This window comes from Phalacrocorax carbo, chromosome 4, assembly GCF_963921805.1.
Source record: "Phalacrocorax carbo chromosome 4, bPhaCar2.1, whole genome shotgun sequence".
Classification (NCBI taxonomy): Eukaryota; Metazoa; Chordata; class Aves; order Suliformes; family Phalacrocoracidae; genus Phalacrocorax; species Phalacrocorax carbo.
Window position 1 is genome coordinate 35,322,844 of NC_087516.1, and position 23,185 is coordinate 35,346,028.

General features: G+C 38.7%; 1 protein-coding gene across 5 annotated transcripts in view; it reads left to right on the forward strand.

The window, feature by feature from the left end:
- Positions 1-23,185, forward strand: part of FAT1 (FAT atypical cadherin 1) — a 112,692-nt gene that overhangs the window by 17,079 nt on the left and 72,428 nt on the right. For all 5 annotated transcript variants that reach the window (XM_064449560.1, XM_064449557.1, XM_064449559.1 and 2 more), the window contains exon 3: positions 22,444-22,758. In XM_064449560.1, coding sequence (XP_064305630.1) covers positions 22,444-22,758 — 315 coding nt within the window. The remainder of the gene's footprint in view (positions 1-22,443; positions 22,759-23,185) is intronic.

Here is a 23,185-nt window from a genome sequence, read left to right on the forward strand (position 1 = left end):
TGGCTTTTGAGCTTTTCAAATCATTCCACCACTCACTGTTGTTGAGTTTTAATATGAAGACAGGCATTAGCAAAGATTAAATATTATGATCATCAACTGAGCGGAACACTTAAGTACCTATTGGATAGCTATTAAACCAGCAGTGTTGTCTGGAGCAGAAGCCAACTGGTCTGCATCTATCCTAACAACTCTCGTACCTTTAGGCAGGGTGGCTGTACCCAGATTGTCTGTTGGGAATGCTCTTCGCTGTATTTTGGCTCCAGACTGTGTCCTGGTGCTCTTTGGAGTTCTGGTAGCTGGCACAGGCCAAAAGCAGTTTAGCAATGGAGTTCAAGTTCCAATGCCTGAGAACGTTTTCTGTCTGTTTGTTGTACTGATACAGCCATAAACCATTTGAAGGTGGGAGAGGCATTTTTAATCAACTGAGACTAGTATGATTTGGTTTTAAGTTAATTGTAGTTAAGCAGCCTTACAAATATGGGACTTCCATCACACTCTTTCAGTGAATTCTTTAGGTTGAAGTTGCACCTTCCATATTCTTTAATTTGTTACTCCTTTTGTATAAGTCCTGAATATAAACACCAGGATATAAAAAAAAACTTAGTTTCCCTCAGTTTAATTAAAAACAAACAAACCCCAAAAAAACAAACCCAAACCCAAACCAACAAAAAAAAAAAATCCCAAAAATAAGAAACCCAAAAGTTCATAATAATTCTGATTTTTCTACTATACATATTCCAGACATGATGCTGTCAAAGCCATATGGTGGCTGTATGCTGTGTTTATTCGAAGTCCTTGCAGATCTGTCAGATAGGTTTTAGGTCACTGAAAACTGTAAACGGAAAAAATGTTGGGCAAATATTTTTGTAAGAAAGCTGTTAAACATTAAATTAAAACCTGAAATTGATTAGATGATGTTCATAGTCAGGAATGAATATTTCTGGTGGGTTTAATATGATGGGCTACGAAGAGAAGATGCTCTAAGATCTAGGCAAAGTTTCTTTACAGAAGTTGTGACAATGACGTTTCCTGCTTAGCTTCTGTCTGCAGATAGAGTCTTACTGGCACATAGGTTTTGACATCAAATTTCGTTATGTGAGTATTTTGACCAGTTAAAAATGAGGAGTAAATGGGAAGAAACCCCTCTCCTATGAGGGTCTTCTCATAGTGTTTTCTTCTTGTAAAGTGCAGTAGTTCTTCCCGCTGTTTTTGAAGAGAGCTGCATTAGGAGGTGCTTTATTTCTGTAGAGTACAAAGTGGTTGCAGCTTTTTGCACAAGAAATTTTTTGCCCTAGCTAGTTCGGGTACAGACATGAGTGATGCTCAGAGCACAGACTAATCTCCCAGGTATCTAATCAGCTTTTCAAACAAGATTTTTCACCCTGCACTGAATTCTGCACTGACACATTACACTGTACTGAAGTTAATGATTTGCCCATGTGGCTATAGCAGCTAACTTTCTTCAGTGGCTGAGGTATAAATGTGCTACAGTAAGAATTTCTAAGGTTTTTCTGGTGTGGTCTGTAATAATGATAATAAAAAACCCAACCCCAAAACAAAACACAACAAAAAACCCCAACCAAAACCAAAACAAAAACCTCCTTGTAGTACAACTGCTAGGTTCCATAAACTTTAAGTTACAGTTAAGTTCTTAAGCCTGTGAATGTTAATTTGGAAGGTTAATCTTTTAAATGAGGGGCTGCATCAGCACTTCAGCTGGCAGTTAAGAGAGCTAAAACCTGATTCTAATATGTACACTGGAGATTTGAATGAAATTGTAGTCAGCAGAGAGGAGTTTTTTCTTAATCAAAGGATTTATGCAGATTATTCTTGGAGTCTGGAATTGGCAGGGCAGTTGCCACCCTGATATCTGGAACAGAATTCCAGGTCAAAACCTGGAATTCAAGCACGAACTGTTAAGCCCATTCTTTCTTTGGAAAATCACACAAGGGCACACATCTTTTATTTGTTTGAAGAGTGTATAATTAAAACCCTTAAAGGAATTCAAGTAACGCTTTCTGAGTTTGAGAGGCATATTTTTTGTACATATCAGGATAAAAGTGTATGTTGGGGTTGTTTTGCTTGGGTGTTGGGTTTTTGTGTTTTTTTTTTTAGAAATGTTGGGAACATATCTGTTCAAGAAATATTAGTTGATCACTGCTAAATAATATTAATGAAAAATACAGCTGTTCTTATTCTGGAAACAGGAAGTAGTTTAGGTCAGAGATGCAGAAACGGTCATCCCCTTAGCTTTCTCTGTGAGGAGAGCTTAGTCAAAATAACACAGTATTTAAAAAAAAAGCGGGGGGGGAAGTGAAGATTAACTTGGTAGTTAACTGCTATATAAAGATATTTTAATGCTGATATATGTTCAGTGTTTTCTCTAGTGACGTATTTATTTTGTGCTGTGCCTGGGCATTCCTTCCCTCTGGTATTGAACTGAGAAAGGTGAACACCATGAGAACAGCTTGAATTGATGTGACTGGGAGACAAGATCTACCCATTTCAACTCTCCCACTGGCAGTCTTGTGAATCCTTTGCAGAAGAGTCCTTATCAAACTTCTCCAGAGCCTGCCAGAAGAAAGGTTTTGTTGTGACAATAAATAATGAAGCCACTTACAGTACCATCCCCACCCAAACACCATAACCTGCTTTTTAAAGATTTATCCCACTTTTTGATGACTCTCCTACCAGAATTTTCAGTGATAATCAAGCACACAATACCTGGAGCACAGCTGAAATCCTAGCTTAGTCTGCAAGATGGGAGAAACAATGTATCTGTATGAGAGGCTTAAACTGAGGGGGCATATTTATGATTGTGGATTACAGATATTCTAAAATCTCATTGTGTAGACTATTTTTAAAATGGGGTGTTATCTTATTTTCTGCTTTCTACTTAATGATACCCAGTGGGTTTGAGTGTGCTCAGTATGATGTTGAAAATAAGAGTGAAGATGACACATAGGAACATCTGTACAGTTTCATTCTGTTTTTATGGCATTTTTCTGCAGTGGCATTAAGCCAAACTTAGGCCATTGTGCAAGAAAAATTAGTTTTGTTAAAAAAAATTAACTGTGTCTAAATTGAGTAATAATTTGAGTTTAAAAAACATTTGCTTAAAATTTCATGCAACTAAACTATATTTTCCACCAATTTGTTATGGTTTTTAAAATGAGGCATTTGGCACATAGAGTCTCTTTTATGAGACAGTACAAATAGCTGTAACAGCAGCTTACTAAGAATAACTGTTGCATCTTTAGATCCCCTCTACTATTAGGAGAAATTTAAAAACTTTTTTTGATGAACTATAGACCCAGTTCAGTACAATTTGTGTCTGTTTAAAGAAATAAAGGTAAGAGCCAGAGATTCGCTACCAATTAGGCTGAGGACAAGTCCCTAAATTTGCTGCTATCCAAAAAACCAATCCAGAAAGATTTTTCCTAGGAGACAACTAACTTTCAGATGTGCATTATTTTGCTTTATTGCTGGTATCGACAGCTTGGCTGCTTTACACCTGAGTATGCATTTAAGTACTCAAGCCAAAAGAGGTTACCTGGTTAACCTGTGGGGGACCGTCTGGTCTTGACTACAATTTGCAGCTTCTCACTACCGTACTCGGGGTCTGCTTACATTCAGGCTGAAGTCTGGAACTGATGGTGCTGCTGGGTTAGCCTGTGAGATGATGCTGTTGGCATTCGTGTTTCTCCTCAGGTGTGTCAAGTGTGCTAGAGCTAAGCTTGGCATTTAGAGCTAATGTCGAGTTTCAGTTCGGCAGAGGTTAAGGAGGCCTGGGTTTGGACTAAGGTCCTGAGCAGCCTGGAGCTAGCCGATTACCTTTCTCTCTTAGGCTAGAAGGAAACTATATAATTTGCATTTGTGATGGTGGTAACTCACAAAGTGCTATTAGGTTGTTAATGTAGCTTTTACAATGTGTCCTTGGTAGAAGTTGAATTAGTTTTAGACAAACATACTCATCTTGTGTTGGCAGGGGGATCTTCCAAAGTAGTTTGAGGGTTTTCTTAGGTATCCTGCTGAGTAAAACATCACCTTAGCTGCCAAATAGAGTTCCCATACAAAAGCTGGGGCTCCCCTTCTCCTCTGCATGGATGCTGAAATAGGGGATTGTTTTGTTGTGAAAGGTGTTGATTGGGTTACAGCTTGGTCTGATGAAAACTGAGCTGCCTGGGGGCTGTGTCTCTGTAGGAGATGCACTGAGGCTGAGCCACATGAGGTCCCAAAGATTACCTTATAAACAGCAATCAATTCAGGCAGCACAGTACATATTAAGGGCCTATTAACTTGCATAGGCGCGTAGGCCTCTCTTTGACTTAAAAAGTACTTGTGAGCAGAGGAATAATAAAAGGGAAGGGTTGCCAAAAGCTATGGAAGGTGCATCTTGCCATATCATTGTTGGTACATCTGTTGAGTTGGGGATTTATTTCTTAGTAAGCATCTGCTTAGCTTTTGAAGTACATATTAAGGTCAAAGGCAGGGAGCTTGCAATGATTGTGTAATGTTTATTCTTTTCTTTGAAGATTTTGGACTTTAATCATACACCATTTGGACATATTTAACAAAGGACAAACCTACATGAGTATTTGGCAAACTTCTGCAACTTATAACATGCAGTAGTTGCAGCTTTAGAACTTAGGTTTAAAAATCCTTTAGGCATTGCTGAAACTACGGTTTGCAGATCCATTTTGTTATCTGCATGTGAGCCTTAGTGCATTTGTGACTTCATTGCACTGGTCATCTGAACATGACCAAAAATGAATTTTCAGTTCATCAGTCTCCATGTGGCTTAACAAAAGAAAACCTCTAACATTCCAGTGCCATCGAAGAAGGATTTTAGGGAAAACAGACATCCAAAGAATCTAGCAACAGGAGTGCAACAGATAATTTCCTTATTCAGAAATGAGGTTTTCCCAAACTCCTTGTGTTCTATCCACGCTTCTCATAGCTGTTTCTATTTAATTTTAAACTATTTGTGAACATGGATAAATCAATACATGCATGGTTCTTATGAAGAGTTGGGTAATTTTGATAGGCATTAGGGTTAAAGAGCCAACTGCTGAGTTAGTGAATATGAATTGTCTTGACCTACCAGTAGTGGCGATCATTAATAGTTCTTTCAGCTCAGAGTTCTGCGTCTGCGCGTGTTTGTCAGTGTGGCATTGATGATACCAGAACTGAATCTGCCTATATGACAAGGAAGGTTGCACACAGAAAATTCAGTAGTTGCATTCTTTTATTGCCCAATCTACTTCTTCGAATAACCCCCACTGACAGGGATTGCTTCCAAAATCGGCATGTTTCTTAAATCAATGATTTTGGGTGCTTATACAAAAGGCCGTTTTTATTTTGCTGATGCAAAAAGCCTGAAACCACCTCTATACGCTAAAAAATGAAAATTGTTGAGTTTTAGTTTTGAAGTTGCTGATCATAGTGTGCTTATTCGTATTTTGTACAGGACTTAAGGATTAAAAGATTTATCGTATTAAAAATTTCAAAATGTAAGAAGTATAGTTACAGAGTAGCCTTCTGATTTTAGTGCTACTGGTAAGTGTGCATTAGCATTACAGAACTGCTCCAGTCATGTAGGTAAAGAAATGAAGATTTTTGGACCATAATGTGCTAAAAATGAATACAGAATGATTGAATAATGTGCTAAAAATGAATACAGACTTCTTCTCATGTGTCCCCTGTAGTCCCGGTTGTATTTATGCACAGAGGGAGTTTGGTAGTTCAGCTTGAAAGCTTTGCAGTACAAAGAAGCTTATGATGGAATGTATGAATAGAATTATGTATGTGATCTTTAGTGCTAGTACCTTGTCCCCTCCATTTCTGCAAAGCTGTGAGGGTGACATCCATAGCTCTTTCATGGGGAATACATCTCCATTCTACAGAAATCTTTAATTTTTTTTGTTAATTCCCCCACCCTCCCCCCAAACCTTTGCCTGTAGATTTACCATGACAGGGTATATCCTGTCTCTACGAAAATTAGAGATTGCTGTCTCATGATAAGGGTTTAATCTGCAGCGAATCAGACATGTGGAAACTTCTGTCTGTGGAATTTTCTGTTTGATCTGAGAGGAATGCCCTTGCTGTGCCCTTCCTGTAATGAAAGCAAGGTAGAGTGAATCAAAGTGATTCTAGATAAGATTGGAATGTGTGCATTGGTTATGCCTCTGTTATATTTGGTGTTGCAATTCTGGTCCTATGTATTATTTTACTATCCAACAGATTAACAGCATAGTGCATCTTTTTAAAAGCTACCTCTTTCTGTTTTAGTTAAAAGTGCTGGCTTTTTATTGATTACATTCCAGAGTTAATTATTTAGGTTTTAAAATCTTGCTCACAGAAACGGATATTGTGAGCAAAATATTGACTGTGCTATGATAATACAGCAGGTTTTTGTTACTCTAAATAATTTTACACTATTCACTAAATCTCCTGTCTTAGAGGGGTTTTGTTTGATGGACCATTGTGAAGAATGGCTAGCAGTTTCTCTCCCTTTCTTTATTACACAAACAGTTAATGATTAACAAATGTCCAGCTGCCTGTGCAAGGAATGTTAATTACTTCAGGGAGGGAGGGAAAGATGACTATGCCTTTGCATAAGAAGTCTGGTATCACAGTTCACTTTGAAGGTAGTTTGAATATTACAGTTCCAATTTTAGCAGGTAGAAATGGAAATGGAAAAGTTACCTATGCCTGTCTCTTTGATGTCTGGCTATATGTATATGCTTCCATACATGTTCTGCTAGCTAATACAGTAATATTTCGGGTTGTCTGGGTTTGTCCAGACCGTTTTAAAGTAAAAAGTATGTGAGAAGAGGTGACAACTTGTTAAAAAGTTGTTTACTTTGTGTATGGGTATAGAGAGAACATAGCTCAAAAAGTGCTAAAATGAGAATCTAAGCAGTTCATAGTCCCCACTATTTCACACCATTCCTAATCAGCTTTCTGAACTGGGACTTGGGTGTTAAGTAAGTACAGAATCCCAGAGATCAAGAACTGTGCTTCCAAATATATATATAAAAAATAATTAAAATTTTTTTTAAAATCATAGAACTTGCACATGTCAATTAGATTTTGCTTGTTTAAAAATATTCATGCTGAACAGCGACATTTTGGACTGATTGGAATCCTTCCAGATACAGAAAAGGTAGGGGAGGGGAGTGTAAGAAGGTTCAAAAACTGTTAGCAAAAGGTGAGTTGTCATTGAGTCAAGTGACCCATCAGTTTTGATGTGCATCGTTTAATAAGAAGTTAAAGGAGTGATGACTATGGTGAGAACAAGATTACTGCAGATTAGTGGATTAAATTGGGAGTGAATATTGATCCAGCATGTGATGACAGGGGGAAATGGAGTAAGAAGTATATGCCATGCTATTCTGTAATTCCAGGGTTGACCAAAAAATCCTTTGGAAATTCAGTTATTCAGTCTAGTCAAACACAAGAATGGCCAGTATTTGAGAACATAGTGTTGAGAAGAGTCATGCACGGGTATAGGGATCTGAGAAGGTTGTCTGGTGCAACTCCATCTCTAGTCACTGCAGATTCTATGAATTTTTTAAAGACAAAATTTTCAGTGGTTCAGGAACAAAATGCATTTTGTGCATAAGTGGTCTACTAGTTACCTACAATATTGTAGTGTTCTTAAATTTCCACTGAGTGCACTTGTGTAGACAGTGTTGTTCTACTTTTATCATGGCTCCACGACAGTTAAACTTCTTGTTTAGTGTAGAGCTATTCACATCACCCATTCTCTTCGGTATTGTTACTAAAGGTGCAGTTATCTTCAGCGAAAAATGTTCCTGTGGGGAATAATTAAGAGGTTTCCAGCAGAAATTCTAGGAGAGAAACTGTGTGATCTGTTTGTCTAAATGCAGGTTCTACTCTTAAGCAATAAATAGTGAATTAAATTTATAGATTTTTTTAAATAAAAAAACCCCTGTTAACTTGCATTAATTTCTGCTACCTTTAGTATTTTTTTTCTTCTGGAAAAATGTTGATTAAAACTGTGCAGGTAGTTATCCATTATTTATGTGAAAAAGACTGAACCCATATCCCAGTAAGCATCCAGGGCACTTAGAAATAAATATGCTTGACATCTAATAAGTTATTTCTAGTTTTCTAGTTGCAAGTATCTTTTTTAGATAAGTATCAATTCTTTAGTGTGCATGTAAGAATTTACTTACAGATTTCTCATTTACTTAATACAGTAATCTTAACCAAAGAGAACGAGCATATTTTTTTTAACCCCAAATTTCTTTGCCTTCATGACTCTTCTATCCTGAAGTTCTTACTGAGATACAAACAAGTTCAGAAACATTTCTTTGTGTGGTCTTTTGATTTGATACATATGCAAAGGCAAGCAATGAAAAAATTAGTATAGCAAGTACTGATCGGTGTGGAATCCCCTCTGGATACATAAGTAGAAATAAAGTCTGAATAAATAAATGGATACTTTGTAGGTTGTTAAATCTGACTTTGTCAGAACAAAGATGAAAATATCTTTTGATGCTTCTGTATCCCAGACGCTTTAATCTCATGACTTCCTTGATTTGCTGTGTTCTCCTAGCACTCACGTGCGCACAGGTATATCAGCTCTTCTTTGTATACATACATCTGCTTGGGAGCAGCATTTCTATTGACAGTAATTAAGTGCCATTGTGTATATAGCTACCTGGTGCAGTAAAGTAAACAGCAGTAATAGCCTGATTTCCAGTATTCCTCAACGTGCTACTTGCCTTTTGATAGGTAGCAGGATCTTTTCTTGCTCAGAGCTGGTCTGGGAACTGTCATTGTTAACCAGCAGTTCCTGCAACTGAAAATAATCTGGAGACCGCAAGCTTGAAGCAAAATTGCAGCAGTCCAAAACACAAATCAGTATAAATAACACTCACATGCTAAATGAAGATCTTTTTTGCATGTGGGTTAGTCGTGAGCCAGTGTTGCTGTGGAGCATATCTGTAACTGCTTCTTACTAAAGAGCAGGACTCCTCTTTTGAGCTTGCTAGGCCTTCAGAGTTACTTTTGCTGAAGTAATAGCAGGTAGGCTGCAGTTGTTCAAATTGCAACCAAAAAGGTAATCTGAGAGAAATGCTGTGTACGCAGGAAAAAGATTCATGGGATACATGGAACAATTTTCCTTATTTAAGATGGCCATTAACCTTTGAGATTTACAGACAAAAAGTGAGTATACTTGCTGCAGAATTGTCCAGGTATTTTAATAGTTTGCAGAGGTCTAAACAGCTAGATCCTTCTGGATCAACAAACCAGTTTCTGTACAATTAAATGTGTTGCTCTTGTGTGTAATTGGCTTCCCATGTGTCTCATTATTTTCCTTGTAGCCTCCTCTTCTGCCTAAGGGGGACCTAGGTTAATCTGTCAACTCCAGTTAGTTTTGAAATTCCTGGGGCCATTTGCAGAGGAATTTCCCCTTTGGAGGCTCCCCATTTCCGAGTTAAATTATTAGAGTGGTAATATAACCACTCACATTGTCAACAATTCCCTAGGACTAGGAAGACTGATGGTGAAGTTAGAGGGATTTTGCAGGGTGAAGCCAGAGTTCTGAAGAACATATATGTGTTCATTTGTGTGCGTATATAAGAAATTCTTTTAAACTTTAGCAACAAACATAAAAATTCATCCTTTGCATTTCTTATGCACATATAAGTACACATACATTCTAAAAGCTTGACTAAATACATTTCCTTGATGAAATAATTCTTTGTCTTCAACACTTAGAAGTAAACAGACAGTAGGCCTTTAGAGCCCTTCACTTGTTTCTGAATTATCTGCATTTCAGTAGAAATTCTGTTGGTCGTGAAACTGTGGTAAGAGAGTAGGATTTAAAGGTAACTGAATAGTGTAACAGTATTATCCCAAAGTACTTTTGCTTAAACATAGTTGCTTATTCTAATTTTACGATACTGTGTAATGTATTTCTTGGGATGTAGAAACTGGTTGTGTTTTTACCTGATGGCAAAAGTCTGTCACGAATAAGGGAGTGGATGACTGGAACAATGATTTTCATCAGATCCTGCAAACCTTGCTCACGTAACACAGTAAGAGGAGCTGCTTTTGTGGGTACTGAGAGCCCACATGCTTGGCCTAGAACCTGCTGGCACTTCGTTGCGTTTTCACTAATATTTTTATAAATGTGCTGTAATGCTGATATAGTAGTACAGTCATGTTTTTCCAGCATGCTTGCTCTCAAATCATGAACAACTGCTCCTGCTAATAGCAAAGCTTGCTTTTACTTGTTCTCACTTCAAAGAAACATAGATCATATGTGGTTGTATTACAATAATTTTTCCTATTGGCATAGGAGTTAACATTTCATTTCCCTAATGTGTACTCATCAGGGGGCTTTTATGTCTCTCCATATCGAGCTTTAGCAACATGGTACTGTTCCTCTGTATAGCAATTATATTGCCTGTCCGAGAGCCTGACATACAAGCCGCCTAGCTGACAGAAATAAGCTGGAGCTATTAAAATAACCGTAAATGAGGCTGACAATAGGAGCTGTCTGCCATTGTCCCAAAAGATTTTCTGAACTGGAAGTAATCAGTTGAGTTCTAAGGAAACCCCATCAGGGATCTTCTAACTGCGAAAATTCCCCCTTGCCACCCCCTGACTTCCTGAAAGCAAGTTCACAATCTTTGTGGACCTTAGCAGCTTTGCTACTTGTAGCCCAGACTACCTAGTACTGAATCAGAATTTCTGGGCATAATCTTTTACGTAGACAAGTTTACGAACTTGTTTTCAGAATGTTTTTATTTTATAAACGGCCTAAACACTGTGTTTTCCATTCATTTGGCTCGGTTTTGTACAAATGTGCAGAAAGCAATGTGGCAGGAACTGGAAGTCAGAATGTTGCTGGGTCTAATTATTTACAATTCTTTCTCTTGCCCTGTATTTTGTTCTGCTTTACACATCTAACTAAGGCCAGCAAGACCTGTTTTCTCAATGTTTTAAAATACAGTCTGTGTTTGGTGCAGAGCTTTAACTATGCATGTCTTTGCTTCTAGGTCTTTGGACTGTGTCTAGATGCTTGTTTAAGTGATAGCTGCTCCTAACTTTTGAACATTCTGCATTTCTTCAAATCTCTCTGTATCTCTGTAGCAGAGATCAATAGTGACCCTTTCTCCCCCTCTACTGGAACACAAATTATTGCTTTCTGTTCATAGCTCAGAAGTGATGCATAAACTGTTCTGTGCTTTAAGTTTCATGTCAAGGTCTGAATTTGACTACATGTTGGGGCTCTCTGGATGCCAAATTTTTGCCCCCAAAAAGTGTTTCACTGTGAATGTACTGGTGATTTCTATGCATTCAGAAAAGTGAGTCTGCCAGGTTTGACTGTACACTGATCGCGCTTGATTGTTTCACCAGCGACTCTCTCAGTTGTTGCATTAGTGTCATATGCAGAAATAGTTTAATTTTGCATCCAGTGAGTTGTTTAATGGAATTTGGGAGTTTTTGAAAACTTGTATCGGATTTACTGAAGGGATTGGTACAAAACTGTGTTTGGCTGTGTATTTCATTACATCTAGACAGTTCAGTGCAGTTAAATTTGAAATATAAAAAAGGTCATTATTTTATGATTGAGGTTTTACTTTGTTCAGTTTGGTTTTGTTCAGTTAAAATCTCAAATCTGTTGTGATCGTTATAGTTCCTATACTATGTTCAGGGTTCTGTGTACTCTAGAGACCACGTGTGGTCTGCAGTGATATTCTTCCCCTTCCACCTCCCAGAACTTGCAGTAACTAGTCCCTGGAAAGAAACTAGACATGGACTTGACATGTTGGAAGGTCTTGCAGCTGCACAGTGAAATCATGGCTTGGACAAGTGCATTCTGCACTGGGTTAAAAACTGGCTGGACGGCCGAGCCCGGAGAGTGGTGGTGAATGGAGGCAAATCTGGTTGGCGGCCAGTCATGAATGGTGTTCCCCAGGGCTCAGTGTTGGGGCCGGTCCTGTTCAATATATTCACTGATGATCTGCATGAGGGGATTGAGTGCATACCCTCAGTAAGTTTGCAGATGACACCAAGCTGGGTGGAAGTGTCAGTCTGCTGGAGGGCATGAAGGCCCTACAGAGGGACCTGGACAGGCTGGGTGGTTGGGCCGGAGCCAGTGGTATGAGATTCAACAAGGCCAAGTGCCGGGTCCTGCACTTGGGTCGCAACAACCCCATGCAAGGCAATGGCTTGGGGAGGAGTGGCTGGAGAGCTGCCTGGAGGAAAAGGACCTGGGGGTCCTGGCTGACAGCCGGCTGAACATGAGCCAGCAGTGTGCCCCGGTGGCCAAGAAGGCCAATGGCATCCTGGCTTGTATCAGGAATAGGTGAGGCACTGGTGATGCTGCACCTCAAGTACTGTGTTCAGTTTTGGGCCCCTCACTACAAGAAGGACATTGAGCTGCTGGAGCATGTCCAGAGAGGGGCAACGAAGTTGGTGAAGGGTCTAGAGAACGAGTCTTATGAGGAGCGGCTGAGGGAGCTGGGGTTGTTTAGCCTGGAGAAGAGGAGGCTGAGGGGAGACCTTATTGCTCTCTACAACTACCTGAAAGGAGGTTGTAGCGAGGCGGGGATCGGTCTCTTCTCCCTAGTAACAAGCGATAGGATGAGAGGAAATGGCCTCAAGCTGCGCCAGGGGAAGTTTAGGTTGGACATTAGGAAAAAACTTCACCAAAAGGGTTGTCAAACATCGGAACAGGCTGCCCAGGGAGGTGGTGGAGTCTCCATCCCTGGAGGTATTTAAAAGAAGGGTAGATGTGGTGCTTGAGGATATGGTTTAGTGGTGGACTTGGCAGTGATAGGTTAGCGGTTGGACTTGATGATCTTAAGGGTCTTTTCCAACCTTAATGATTCTGTGATTCTGTGACATTTACCAGTTAGAGAACTTGTGCAAATTCACTACAGTTGCATCAGCTTGCTGATACTGCTAGTGATAAGTTACTTGAAACTTCCTAAGCCCTGATTTGTTAGAAAATGTCCTTGAAACAGTAACAAGAGTTGCTTTCCATTTAACAGTCCTGTCTATGCATGATTTCCCAGCTAGTAATACACAAGACGGAACTTGAAATGTGTACAGCTTTCTATTTCAAAGGGCTATAACTAAGATTTCATTCAATTTTCTAGGAATCTGCCTTTATAAATGCTGACAAAGGACTTGTAATTCCAATATGTTACTTTCAGCTTATTTTTGGTATTTATTTTCCTAGCTTCTCCTGAGAGAAATTTTCTGGAGTGTTCTCTGAAGCAAAAATTATACAGTTTAAGTTTTTTCATTGCCTTTCTTCAGTACTTATAAAGAAGAAATGTTTTATATATATATGAAAGTGGATTAAGACTGTTCTACAGAAAATGTCTGGATATCTAAACAAATAAATGTGTAAAATCTAAATATGTGACAAGCCGTAACTATTAGAAAGAATGTTTATGTTAATGACAGATGTTAGATGATAATGATCTAAGGACTTTTGGGGTGCATGTGAAATCTTAGCTCTGTGGCCTATGAACATAATTTGTTGCAGAAATTTTCAAAGGTAGTTTTTGTTTTTTGTTTGGTGTTTTTTTGTTGTTTTTGTGGTTTTCCTTAAATATTAAAGTACAGTTAACCAGGATGCATTAAAGGTAAAGCCATCAAATTATTTAAAAATAAACCAGAATGTGTTAATTTAAGATTCAGCTTTATTCAGGCAGAACAGAAGAATTCTTGAGTGGTCGAAAAAAAGCAGTGAAACTATTTCAAACTAGATTGAATTATTACTTATGCGCATTCATATTCCTCAGACATGTTTGCAAACAGGTAATCGGAATTCTTCATGAGTTATGCAGAATGCAATATTGATGGCTCGTTGCTAGGTTACAGTCTTCCTAGCTGGGCCTAATTAATGCTCCCAGAGAAGAGGAGAGAGAAGAGCAGCGAACACCTCTTGTTCACGTGTGATTTAAAGACAAGCAATAGTTGCTAAAACTTTCTGCTCTCCTTCAGGGCTGCAACCAAGGATTATTTATATTCTGAAACAGTACAGTTTAGTCTGTGTGAAGTCTGCTATGTGTGGCTTGCGTTGCCAGTGGTAAGCTTTAAATTGCTTGTTGAAGTTGAGTTGAAGAGCAAATCATATTTCTCTAGGTGGCTGTCGCACTTTGTTCCATAGAGGTGTAAACCCATAATGCTTCCTTTCCAAAGTGTGTATGTGATACAAGTAAGGAGGGCTAGCACTTTTCCAGCGCAGCGTATTTATCAAAAATATTACTTCTCTTAAAAGAGAGATTGTATATACTTCTAAAAAGTTCACACTGCCTGCTGAAGGTCTTTAGTATTTCAAGAGTTAGAGTGCAGTGCCTCTCTTGGCATTCTGCCCTGTTTATAGAGTGGACGAGCTGACATTTCACTTCTGCAGAAGGAATCTCATTCCATTCCTTCTTTAGAAGGAGATTGTTTCAAGGAATTCACAGGATGGAGATTTTGGTCTTTTCAACTGACGTTTTATGTGCTGAACAGTTTCTTGTCTCTGTGGCAGGATATACTTGAAATCTTCAGTGTTTAAGGCTAGTTGGTTTGTGTGGAATAAAGACTGGTGTGATATTGTGCTGCCTTTGTTTTGGTTTTACCAGGTGGTTATTACTTGACTGATCATATGATATTAAATTTTGTTGACATTAGCACTGGATGCTTTTAGAAGAACTGTAGGCTTAAGGCTCAGTTGTCCTTTACACACTGGTGCTTGGTAGAAGCCTGAGTTACAGTAGCACAGTAGCCTCAGGGAAAGAAAGAATTTTTTCTTGGAAGTTCAATAGGTTGTATGTTTCAAAACCATCACTTCATAGAACTCTTTATGGCAAGTTGGGATATGGCTGTACTTGGCTGCTGCTTCAAGGCATTTCCCAATGTCAGTCTACAGTGGTGGCCAGAAGTTAAGAAGTTATCAGAAATACAGATAAATTGGCTAGAGATTTTTTAAAAATTATTCTAAAAGTGGAAAGAATCTGAGCTATAACACTGGTCACAATTAGTAACAGAATCACAGTTTGTACTGAGTGCTAGAGATGGGTATAGTACTTGTAAGTAGTGTGCTCCAGTCTGCTGTAGTCCGTTTTCTCTTGTGCAGGTGGGTGCCATAACTATTAATAAATTTGCTTTTTTTCCAAGTCACCTTGCTCTCTTTTACGATGTCTGAGAGGGTGCATAAAGCAGATTAAAGAACCCCACAAACACCCCATGTGTAATACACAGGATGGCACTTGTCAACCGTCCTGATTTGACTGTGCCTCTAGAGGTTACTCAAGGGGAAGAGGAGGACGAAAGAATACGGATGTGCTCCTCTTTGAGGCCTCTGAGGACTGCTGGGAAGCAAACAAACACTGTCTTCTCCTAGGCCAGATGCTCTTTCTTGGGTTAGGTTTTTTGTTTGTTTTGTTTTGTTTGGGGTTTCTTTTGTGGGTTTGGTTTTTGTTGGGTTGTTTGGGTGGTTTAGTTGTTTTTTGTGTTTGTGTTGTTTTTTGGGTTCTTTTTTTTTCAGGGGTGTGTGTGTGTGTGTGTGTGTTCCTCCTCCCCCCCCTTCCATGTCAGCTCTGCTCTAGCCTCAGTATTTATACTGCTCAGGAAAATGCTTATCATGTCATGGCAGGTAATAATCTAAGAAAGAGAGGTGTATTGCAGGAAAAGCAAAAATAGAACATACAAGAAGAGACAAATAGGAACAAAAAGTCTGCCAAGGAAGTCATCTGCATTCATCTGTGTTCGATTTGGATAGTGTTGAAGAACCGCACTTTCACTAACTTGCAACAAAAGGCAAAGTATGGGTTAGAACAGATGCTATTTTAAATAAGATGACCTGGACAGAAATTAAAAGTTAATGAAAGTGGAAAATACCAGCTTTGTAAAAAGTTTTTGGTGTTCTGGCCTATTCTGCTCGTGCAATTATGGGGGTTTTAGTAACAACCTGAAAACATCCTGTTCTGAATTGCGTAACATTAGAAGGCAAAGTATCATAGTATTCTATTTAGTAAAATTTTACTTGAAAACAACCAAACCACTAATCCACAAGGCTGGTATGATTATTGCTTTGTTTTAACAACTACTAAGCAAAGTTCCACAAAATGTGAAGCAGAAACTTGACCAGAAAACTGGTAACTTCTGGGAATTGGGGTTCTTTGGACCCTTGTCCACATAAAAAGCTAATTTAATAAATAAGAGTAACTTTCTGAAAAATATATGTGGAGCCTATCTAGAGGTAGCAGAGATTCAAGTAGTAAACTGCAGTATGTGGTGAGCATTTTCCCCAATTTTATTTTTGACTGAAAAGATTGTGCAGACATTAGACATAGTTTATACTGCAGTGACTTAGGTTTGTTTAGAATTCAAGACAAAGTTGCAGTCTGTGTTGGCAGACTAGTGCCATTGAGGGACAGCATGCCCCTGTGTTTATAAAGGCCTTAATCCACTCACTTTTAAAACTTTGATTTAGTTTGGTTGTTCATTGAAGGTCATATTTGATCAAACCCTTTGTTCATGCAATTATTAAAATATTGCCTTTTTTCCCCTCAGAGATTGCTTTTAAAGCAGCTGAAGAAGCTTTTTGATTTGCCCAGCTTATTAGAATTTAGATTAATTAAGTTTGTAATCAGATTTCAAGCATCGTGTTCCAGGCCAGGGATTTCTCTTAGTTTGTTTCAGACGTCACTCCCAGGGCAAATTCTGCTAAACTGCATTTTCATGCTTTGCTGAGAAATGATTGCAGGTTTTGATTTCCATTACAGAATCATTAATATTGTTAATGAGAGTTCTCATGGATAAGCACACTTAAGGAGGATCATCCCTGGGAATTGGGGGTATTATAGTTTGAGCATTTGTTAATTAGATAATTTGGCGTATGTAAGACTGTCAGATTTGAGGTGGATTTATGTGTTTATTTTTGTTTTAAGGGTGACTTTGGTTGTAGTGACTTGGGTTGTGGGATTTAAATTGGAAGTAACATTGGTTCTTGTCGAGTGTGGGTTAATATTCTGATTTTTCCTCAGTTGCTGTATTCAAGAATGAGCCTGTTCCTCCATATTGAATTTGGTCCAAATTCTATTTTACAGTATTCACTTAGGACTTTTGTCTTTTAATGAAATTGATAGAAGAGTCCTATTTCATCAAGTGGGAACAGTATCTAGTCTAAAATTTCAGACATGTGAATATTGTAAAATCAGCTCTGATTTCACAGTCCTCTTGCAGGTGACTGAGAAACATTTCATCAGAGCTCTTTTGTACTCCCCTCTTGTGGTTAGCAACTGAATATGAATTTCTTTTTATCCTGACCACCTGAAAGACTTCAGGATTGCATATCCAACCAACTGAAAAATGTTTTTGGAATGCTCACTTCACTGTATTTTATGAACAATAATATTTACAAGTCTTTGGGATTACCATACATGCTAAAGATTCTTCAGTGGTGCTCTGTAGAAGATTTCTCTACTTGTCTTGCTACATAAAAAGCAAATGGTTTGTAAAACCTAAAATTACCAAATTGCCTCGGCATAGAGAGTGAATGGGAAATTTGCTGATGAAAGATCTTTCTGTGAATGGGAGAAGAGCTAGAGCAGAGGTGGAGCTTTTACAGCACTGAAGATAGAACAAAAACACTTAGGCTGTACTCTGGAAATGTGCTCTGCACAAGTGAAACTGTTTTCTAGGAGCCAAAATACACTGTTGAAACTGATGATGCTGAGCAACATCTTGCTGATGCTTATTGGATCTAGCCGATCGTAAGATTAAAGGAAAATAGCTCTTTCTTACTTAGATTGTATTATTACTTTTCTTTGATATATGAGTTCCCATCATTTTTCTCTCAGCTGTCTTGAGAACCACTAGAACTAGAAGCCCATGAATTTATGAACTCTACAAGTGCTGGCTTTCAGACAACATACAGTATTATGCTGCTTTAATATGTAAAATAAGCCGCTATAGTCAATGTTTGCAAAAGTAGAAAGTTGGCACACCAACCAATGATACTTTTAAGGACTGCTTTTAGACCTGTAATTTGATGTGAGAATTATCGTTATCTGGGGGGAAGAAAAAAATTCTTCTTTGGGCTTGTGTTTTTTAGAAGGTATAGTAGACTACTGAAGTTTACGTGCATTTGTATTCATTATTGTCGCATAGAAATTAAAGATGAAGCTGTTAGTGTCCTCATAGGTAAAATCAGGAAAGATTTAGTGTTAAACTTGCAGGAGCAGCTTGAACTAGAGTAATGAGAAAAGGATGGTGTTTTGTAATTACTGATGTAAGGCCAGATTGTTCAGTGATGTTAAGGGGCGGGGGGAAAGTACTGCATGTAGTTCTGTCCATTTAGCGCTGATCGTGTTTTGTGACAAAAGTGCTGATGCAGAACCAGAAGAAGTTCAGGTTTTGGTAGTCAGAGCTTCCCCGCACCCACAGGCATGTGTACTGGATCAGTATCTACTCCATTTTATTGCTGGGTGGAAACAGCAGGAAGAAAGCTGAGTCATATTAATAGACTAGTCATCCATTCCCTCGCTGTGCCTGCAGCTTTGAGTGATGAAGGAGAACTAGGTGTGGTAGTCTCTCCTCCGCCCCGGTCAATGTGCGAGGGGTGAAGGGAAATTTTTGCTCCCTGTCTTCCTGTCCCCTGTTGCATGGCTTTTATACTGGAGGAATGTTATTTTGAGTCTTCATTTTTAATATTATCAAAGTAATCCACTTATGTGTGATGCCTGTCTCTAAGTTTTCCAACTTGCATACATACCTGTCTATTCCATCTGTTTTGAACTGTGAGGTACCCGAAAACTTTAAGTACCCTTTATGCCTCTAGGAAATGTTCATTCAGGAATTAGTCTGTTGATTAGTGTTAACAGTTATGTAGGCATTTTTGCATATCTGACTGATCATAAAATAATTTTCCTAAATGCTTTCTGTTGCAGTTTGGAATTACAAACAGCACATAAAGAAAAAATGTTCACCCAACAATTCACAGAATCACAGAATGGTAGCGGTTGGAAGGGACCTCTGGAGATCATCTTGTCCAACCCCCCTGCTTGAGCAGGCACACCCAGAGCAGGGGGCACAGGAACGCGTCCAGGCAGGTTTTGAATGTCTCCAGGGAAGGAGACTCCACAGCCTCCCTGGGCAGCCTGTGCCACTGCTCTGGCACCCTCACGGGAAAGAAGTCTTTTCTCGTATTGAGGTGGAACTTTCTGTGTTCCAGCTTGTGCCCATCGCCCCTTGTCCTGCCATTGGGCACTATTGAAAAGAGCCTAGTCCCATAGTCCAGACACCCACCCTTTAGATATTTATAGGTATTGATGAAATCCCTCCTCAGTCTCTTTTTCTCCAGGCTGAACAAACCCAGGTCTCTCAGCCTTTCCTGATAAGGGAGATGCTCCAGTCCCCGATCATCTTGGTAGCTCTCCACTGGACTTGCTCAAGGAGTTTCATGTCCTTCTTAAACTGGGGAGCCCAAAACTGGACTCACTACTCCAAATGTGGTCTCACTAGGGCAGAGTAGAGGGGGAGGGTAACCTCCCTTGACCTGTTGGCCACACTCCCTTTAATGCACCCCAGGATATTGTTGGCCTTCTTGGCTGCAAGGGCGCAGTGTTGGCTCATGCTATATGTGCAGATCTAATCTGAAACTAAAAATGAACCAAAAAATAAAGTTGCCCATCTTTGCTGTATTGTACTGTTAGCTACTGTCCCTACTATCCCTATAATCTTTTTACATTTTCTTCTTGAAATACTGTTGGGTTTTTTGGTGTGGTACTTTTTTCCCCTTTTTCTGTTGTGAAGTATGTGACTTAAGAGAACAGACAATCAAGAACTGATAGTCCACAAAACAAAATAGGTTCAGTCTTCTTTTTCCTTGCAGTAGTCTTTGATAACTAAGGTGGTAGAATTTGTAAATGCCAGATGAGCAGATTGCAGGAGGAGAGCTCCATTTCCACAAGAGTCTCTCTTTCTGTTTCTTTAAAAACAGGCATGGCTATCTTAAAATTAATCTGCCACTTCTGATGTAGCTACTGTTAAGAAAGCAGGACAGGTGTAAAATGATAATGGTTCCTCAGTTCAGCACATAAGCCTGCCCACTGTGTTCTGCATGGGTCGCAAACAACAAAGCAGCATTGCTGGAAGTCTTGCAAAAAGGGAATTAATACAGTCTAGTCTTGTGTTTAGTAGGACATGAAGGTTTTAAAAAGTTTACTAGGGCATACATGGAGTCTACCCAGACCTAAGATTAAGTGCTTGCATGCCACATCCAGCATTTAGGTTTAGAAATGAGGCCACAATAATTAACAAATTCATTTACTCCCAAGCAAGTCTCCTGGCTGAAGTAGAGAGGTGCAAAAGATGTAATGTAAGAGTTACAAAAACTGAATCCAGGTAACTGGGCACTCAAGGCTGTGTACCCATAACTTTAAGAGCAAATTTATGTACATTAGCAATAAGAAACTATGCAGGTAACCACGGCACAAATCCAGTGACTATATAGGATTTTTTTTTTTTTTTTTCAATAATGAAACTGCCTTCAAACAAAATATAAATACTGAGGTGAAGAGACTGTAAATGTAAAATGCCAATATCCTTGAAATTAACACCTCGGCTTAGTTCTCCATGGTGTTCCTCTGGGAAAAAAAACCAAAAACACCACCCCCAAGAGGAAGTTATAAAGCCACCAGTTTGCTTTCAGGAAAACTTTTATAGACTCTATGTAATGCACGTATATTTTCAAATTGCAGTGCCCCTCCTTTTTATCCCAGTTGTGAAGCCTTTGACGCGATACAGAAGTGATTTCCGCACTGACATCTGGTGGCAGTTCTGAAATACTGTGTTGCTTGAAATGCTATATATGGACATTTTGCAGGTCTAAGCATTAGATGCTGTCCCCTCCAGCCCTTCTGAAGTTATCTTATTGACATCTTAAAAATTTCAAATGATCAGCATCAGACCTTTATGCAGCTTCCCACAAGGCAAAGAAAGTAATGAATAAATGAGTAATTCCTCAATATTTTTCTCATTTTGCTCAGCCAGTATAACACATTAAAAAAAAGTGCCTGGGGTGTGTGAAGGAAATGATACTTAGAGTTAATTCCTTTCCTGTAGAGCTCTCTTAAAAGCACAGTGGCATAGTTTTATTGAGGTCTTACTTTACTGATGGTAAAATGTATGTTATGTGTAAAGGACAAGGGCCTCATCACACATAGTCACGTATGTGGCTATATCCAGAGTCCAGAAGCTATGGTGACGGTTTGATTCCTCTCAGCTCCAGTCCTGATTAGGCCTGGTGTGTCCCAGTATAGCAAACAAAAAGAGCCATGACAGTGTCATTCAAGATTTCCACAGAAATGGTTGCAAGGGCTTGCCCTGTCCCTCACCCTGACACATACCAGGTTCAGTTTAAGTTCTATTTAGAAAATATCTCAAATTGGGCTACCTGTAAGAGTGTCTGGGTCAGGAAGAGGAACATGCAAAATTTAATTTTGCCATGGCTCTGTGAATCTGTTTGGTATTCATCCCCATCAAATAGGTTACATACACCTCATCATGTACCCTTTTGACATGTGCATGTTATGGCTGTACCTGTAGAGTAAGCTGTTTATAAAAATAGATCTGTATTTCCTTTGCGGTGAGTAAAAATTTGAGTCCCTCGTTCTTGTTTTAGTTCTGGCTTAGACAAACTCCTGTAGACTCAGCAGGCAGATTTTTATCAAGTTTGTGAGTTGTGTAGCTGTTCTTAAATGGTAATTTGCTTTATGTGCGTAAGGTTGAGCTAAGTGCTGCTTTCATAGCAAGAGTAATGGCAGCCATTGGTTGGTCCTAATGCTTCAGAGGTTAGCTTCAGGTATAACTTTTGTTTTCTTTTCTGTGAAATTTCTGTGTGAACCCAAATAAGTACATTAAGAAAATTCAGTTAAATAATTCATTTGGGCACATAGTTAAGAATGTTTCACATCTAAGTAGCTGCTCATTAATATGAATAATGGTAAACAGTTCAAGAGTTTGGCATCTAAATCAGATAGTTTAATATGGTATAAAATATGCTGTAATCAGTGATGAGTAAAAAGGGTCATTCAAATCTCAAAAGACTGAATTGCTCATTATATTTAATCTTTTAGGCAAAATAGCTATTATGAATGGTGCTAATTGATCTGATAAATCTCAAAGGATGTTGGAAAGGAAGTAATATATTGTTTTAATATCCGTAATGCATAATTTGTGAAAACTGTTGTAGTAATTTTATTGTGGCTTCAGGTTAGACTCAATATGTTTGTGTATATTAACACAGCTTGTAGAATCAGTGTCAGTTCTTTTGAACTTGTATTCATTTTCATTTATTCATTTATTAAGCTTGTTGCTTACTCAGTTTTTACACACTTCTGCGTATTTATTGAACATTTTCTGTGTATATTTCTTCCTGTTAAACAGGTATTATTGAGACTGCAGATCGCCTGGATCGTGAAACTACTTCACATTACTGGTTAACTGTTTATGCAACAGACCAAGGCATTGTGCCTTTATCATCTTTCATTGAAATCTACATAGAAGTTGGGGATGTTAATGATAATGCTCCTCAGACCACAGAACCAGTTTATTACCCAGAGGTCATGGAAAACTCACCTAAAGATGTATCCGTGATTCAGATTGAGGCATTTGATCCAGATTCTAGCTCAAGTGAAAAATTAACCTACAAGATTACAAGTGGCAATCCACAGGGATTCTTTTCAATAAACCCCAAAACTGGTAAGTACAGTACAGTGTTTTGTTTTACATATGAACGAATCGATGTATTTGCATAAATACATAAACCAGGCAAAATCAAGATCTTTGGTTAAACATTGTAACCATGCTTTCACAACAGTTAGAGTTAACCTGGTATCTTGGACTGCATCAATATTAGTAAGTTACACAAACAAGTAGAAGTGGATTTGAGAGTGAAGCAGTTGTGGATGTCAAGTACTTGGAACCATCATGCGTGTTTTGGGAAGGTTTACTCTAGGCTGGTCAACGCCCACGTGCTTTTTTGTGTTTGCAGTGCAGTAAATATACTTCTGGAACACATATTTTAGCTTCGTTTCATCCAAACTGTTTACAGCAGTCTGTCTTCCAATTTTCATGTGTAGGTTTATTGTCAGGCTTTTTGGTTTTTTTCTTTCTGGGTAGTGTTAGT